This window comes from Olea europaea, chromosome 9 (assembly GCF_002742605.1).
Source record: "Olea europaea var. sylvestris chromosome 9, O_europaea_v1, whole genome shotgun sequence".
Lineage (NCBI taxonomy): Eukaryota > Viridiplantae > Streptophyta > Magnoliopsida > Lamiales > Oleaceae > Olea > Olea europaea.
The window spans coordinates 2,183,699-2,188,950 of NC_036245.1; the positions used below are offsets into that span (position 1 = coordinate 2,183,699).

Here is a 5,252-nt window from a genome sequence, read left to right on the forward strand (position 1 = left end):
CCCCCACCCACCCCAAAAAAAAAGGAACATTGAAAATTCAGCACCACAAGACTCTCTAGGTAGAGGACCCTTATGCAAGTTGAAATCCCAAATAGTCCAACCCAAGAAGCAACCCCTCATGCTCTGAAATTTCATCCACAACATAATTGCAAATAGGGCTACATAATTAGTATTACATCCAGTAGGTCATCACCAAGGAAAAACCTTTAAATTAATCAAAATAGCATAACACCGCTAAACCTAAAAAGGAAGCGAAACAGTAGCCAAGAAGCCACCGGCCAAGATCACCCATGAGAATGGAGCCATTCAAAGCACATGCACCATAACAAAGAAAAAGGTTACAGCCAAACATTAAAAGGCTGAACAAAATATTTGCTTGCCCTTTCAGTGACTGATTTGGACACGTTTATAATATCCCTTATTCAAAGAGTTCAATACTTTTGCAGAAAAGAGGAATAGAGACTAGAGCGTATTTTTTCAGTATTTGCTTTCCAATTTAATTTAAGTGATACCAACAGAATACTTATCTAACAAAGGCAGCATGATCTGACCGTCACTAGAGTTAACCAGACATAATCAAGAGAAAATTGAATCGGAGAGACAAGAAAGAGAAGGGACATGAAGAAACAAGATAAGCAGTTGGAAAGTCCAGATTGAAATTTATATGATCGAAGAAACCAGAAAACTATTAATTAAAAAAAAAAAAAAAAAAAAAAAGCTAAGAAGCAGAAAAAAAAGAAAATAAAAAAGCTAAGAAGACACCAAAAAAGAGAATGAAACTTCCAGTTGCTCGCTGGAGAACGGAAGCAATTGCAAATTTAACCGAGACAGAATTAAATTTGTTCTGATACCATGTTAGAATATTATAATTTGTGTATGATAAACTTGTGTCACTATTACAAAGTAGAAGACCCTATTTGTCGGGCTACAAGTAACTCTAAAAGGAAGGATTGTGTGATCACACAATCAATTGTTAAGGAAAATAATCCCATAAAATTTGTGAAAATATAATGGAGAATAATCTTTCCATATCTTTCACAATTCCAACTTTTGAACTAAAAGATGCTGTTGAAATATTTGTTCAACTATTACACTTTCTGGTGATAATTGTTGGATTTTATATGAATACTTAAAGCCTCTCCAAGAGTGAGTCCAATAATGATATAGAGTTTGTGTACGAGTATCATAGGGGTGGTTTGTCCCAAATATGCTGTTTGTTCATTTATAAACCACTTTTATGAAGTTGGTGATGCATAAGAAGTGTCTCTAGAAGTTCCAGGATGGTCATGAATTATGTGATTGATTCATTATATATATTCTTTACCTCTTCTACAATAGGTTGTCTTCTACCCTGTAATTTCAGTGAGAAAGCTTTCTGTAATACCTGAAGGAATGTATTCACAGTGCTGAAAAGTCTGTCCATAGACTTTCCAATTGAGAACTGTGTGTCATCTGGATTCATTCATATGCATATGAAATGTTCTCTATTATTAGTGCAAGGATATGCGTCAGCATTTTGGAAGAGTGATCTTATGACTGTACAAGGTTAACCTGTTGTAGCTGAATAATTTGTAATAACACTTGCATTATTTTTCTAGTCCATTTCTTGTATTCTTGTCTTATCAGTATTCCTTGGAAAGTTGAGTTTACATACCAATCTTTTTGGTTTCTTACCTGGTCGTAATTTATTTTTCTGGATTACTTCGTTGATTATAGGTGAATAATAAAGTTGTACGCGAGGTCATAGAATTTATTAAAGGTCATCAGGTTCTTTTTGACCAAATTCTCCGAGTAGATATTTCTGATGCCAATGAATTGACATTGGAACAAATAAATCTCGTTGTTGGCATACTTGGCAAGGTACGGGTCTTCATACTTAAATTAGATATTGTATTGTGCATCTGACATACTAGTTTAGGCCCTGTGCACATAGATTATTGACGTGGTAACTCAGAAGACTCGTAGGATGACTAATGTTAATGTATTCTTGGATAATTGAAGATTAACATCAATCAACCTACTGGTTAAGGCATCAAATACAGCTTAAAATAATGGTCGTCTTATGCACATCAGACGAATTTTAATCCAATCAAATCCTGTTAATGGTTCTTTACTGACTGTAAAAGACTTAATGAAATTTACAAGGTTTGGCCGTATGAAGAGAGTGATGAATATGGTTTCGTTCAAGGGCTTTTTGGGATGATGCGTGCTCTTTTCTCCCGTGACCCTGATGTTTTCACTTCAATGCAATCTGTCCGATCAGAGGTAATTTATAGTCCACGATCCTATCTCACTCTAAATTACATGGATTGACTTGAAAAAAATCTAGATTTGTTACAAATTCTTGTCTTCCTTTCTTCACTTCATTGTCAACTTTCAGATTCAGAGGAAAGTTGAAGCAAACACATCCCGCCTCTGCTTTAACTTGAGTTCTTATCTTTATTTCCTTGTTACAAAAAAGTCATTAAGACTACAGGTAATTGGGTTGGTGTTGATGCAGCTCTTATTTGTTCAAACTTGCATATTTTTTAGCCAAACAAAAAATGATTAGATTCCTTTTCTTCCCAATATGATTCTGATAGGTATCAGATGGTCCTATCGACTATAGTGCTTCGGCTGGACAGCAGCAGCCGACTCTGACTTCGCTCAGTCACTTTCTTAGGACACTGGCAACTGCACTCGAAAGAGCTGCTGAGGAAAAATACATACTACTTAACAAGGTCCACAATTTGATTTCTTCATTTTCTTGATTGTGTCACCATTATACGATATTATTCCAGACTTCATTTATTATGTATATCTAGATTAAAGACATCAATGAGCTATCAAGACAAGAAGTTGATGAAATCATCAACATGTATATCACTCGAGAATATGTTTCATCATCAGAGAATACACAGAAAAGGTAATTTGATTTTCTCTCCTCCCTCTCTAAAATAGCTCTACCCTCCCTCTCTCATCAACTTGAGTGTAACTGAGTTTTTTGTAATCCTTTTGTTTGGGAAAGTTGTGATTCGCACATAAGTTTATCACACAAATCAGATTATTTTGAAACTCTGACTTGCATTTAGGACTTGATGGTATACGAACTGTGAATATTATTGGCCTGGACAGTGTGTGGAGGACTTGGGTACTCATAAAAATTGGTAGCTCAAAGTGTGTAAATGATAAAATAAGATATGCTATTTTAGCACCTGTTTGAGCCCCATTAATTTTCATTACATTACATTTCATTTTTCTCTCTTCTATTTTCAACCACACAATCTTCCATAAAATAATATTACATGTAAATCGAAAATTTTTCCTTCATTTTCAACCACTCATTTTTCAAAAAAATACTATTCCACCCATTAATTTTCCACGTAATGGGGGCCAAACGGGGGCTTACTTTATCTTATAGTTAATTTTTTTCGTTTCCTTTACAAAATACTTCCTGGGAAATTGTCTAATTGCAATGCAGTTATGTTTGCTCACGGCTAAAGTGATACTTCTGCAAGCTTTGTTGATGAAATGTTACTGTTTTCTTGGTAAAATTGTTCTTCCTGCAGGAGATATATTGCAATGGTGGAAATGTGCCAGATTGTTGGACACAGAAATCAGTTTATTACACTGTTGCTTCTAATTACACAAAATGTGATGAACATTATTCTCACACATTTCCAAGACAGGTATAATTCTTCGTGTTCTGCTCTTTGAAATCTTTAAAATTTATTTTTGTTAACTATTGATCACTTCTGCTTGTAGCTCTTATGCACGTGAGCACTATCATTCTTTGAAAGCAATTGGATATGGTGATGTGCATAAAGAGGACTTGCATTCGCTTTGCGAAGAACTGACTCCAGTTCTTGAAAGACTTGAGTTGCTGAGCGAGGTATGGTCATTTAATTCCAGTTCTTGAAAGACAAGAATATTTACTGTGGATGCTACCTTATTTTCTCTGATTATTTGCCTTCTTTTTTGCTCCTCGGCTTTTGAAGGCCTGAGAGTTTGTATTGTGTTCTTTTTTTTCCAGTCTGATATGGTTCGAATGACTTTTGCATTGGGGGTTTCTAGTGGGCACTTTCTTCAATTTTTCTTGTCAATTAAAAGCCCCTAGGAATCAACGCCCTTTTTTGATTCAAACAAATTGACAAAAATAGATATCTTCATTATGTTTGTTGTCTTTTCTCTGGGGCCGATTGCATTTTACTTTTATTAAAATGGAGTGGCAAAAAATGATTTACGTAAATTTAGAGAATATGGCTTGGCTGTACAGGTGGCAATGGGCCGAGCCGAGCCGAGCCCACGAGCTCCTTTTTTTTTTTTTTTTTTTTTTTTTTTTTCTGAAATTTTTCAAACTTTTGCTCACATTTTTTACGAGCTCGTGAACTTTTGGCTCGTGGGCCTTACCCATGAGCCGCTTGCGAGCTCAACGAGCCTAGCCTTGCTCGGCTCGTTGGATCCAACCCGTGCTCGGCTCATGACGAGCCCAAGCCGCTCGGCTTGTTTGACATCCCTACTTGGTTATATATGTGAGAGAAATTATCTTTATTAGATGTTTAATGGGCATTTAATCTTTTATAATAGAAGCTAGGGTTGTTTTGAATTATAAATAATGAACGCATTTGTTTATCTTACAGGATAAAATGGGACAGGACCTTAAAGTGTTCTGCAGATTAGCACATTCTCTCAAGGAAATGTCATTTCAGATTTTAGCTACTTGAAGAGCCAGAAAAATCCCCTTTGGCTAATCTTTCTGTTTTGTACATTAAGCCCCTGTTTATTTATACTTTTAATCTCTCAATTATGCTACTTTTGTCAATTTCTCTAACTTTTCGTTTTTTCTGTAACATAGAAGAGACATGGGCGGATGTTGTTTCTCTAGATTTATTCCTTTAATGGGGAATAACATGTAAGATAAATTATTAAAATCAAATAATATGGAAGAAATGCAATTTTATATATTCTTCTTTCCTTTTTCTATGTGCTATTTAAGGAATAAAATCATCATGTTTGATATGCAAATATATAAGACTAAGGTGGAATTAAGTGATTCATTTAATTGTACATTTCATTTAATATCACATTAGTGACATTTAGATTGTACTCAATTTATAAATGTCATTTAGCTTTGAGCATCGTAGTACTTTCTAGTATTTCATGCCAAACGATATTACAAATTTTCAAGTTAATATTTAATCCTTTCTACATTTCAGGTATTTCTCTTTGAATGTTTGTTGCATTTTTTGGGCATATCCCTAGTGGGCTATTCT

General features: G+C 34.7%; 1 protein-coding gene across 1 annotated transcript in view; it reads left to right on the forward strand.

Annotated features, from left to right (window-relative positions):
• The window catches only part of LOC111399810 (nuclear pore complex protein NUP205), a 53,964-nt gene extending 49,023 nt beyond the window's left edge, over positions 1-4,941 (forward strand). Inside the window, exons 46-53 of the mRNA XM_023027305.1 lie at positions 1,717-1,860; positions 2,146-2,265; positions 2,381-2,476; positions 2,583-2,720; positions 2,805-2,905; positions 3,549-3,668; positions 3,745-3,871; positions 4,620-4,941. Coding sequence (XP_022883073.1) covers positions 1,717-1,860; positions 2,146-2,265; positions 2,381-2,476; positions 2,583-2,720; positions 2,805-2,905; positions 3,549-3,668; positions 3,745-3,871; positions 4,620-4,703 — 930 coding nt within the window. The 3' untranslated portion in view covers positions 4,704-4,941. The remainder of the gene's footprint in view (positions 1-1,716; positions 1,861-2,145; positions 2,266-2,380; positions 2,477-2,582; positions 2,721-2,804; positions 2,906-3,548; positions 3,669-3,744; positions 3,872-4,619) is intronic.
• The last annotated feature ends 311 nt before the right edge of the window (positions 4,942-5,252 follow it).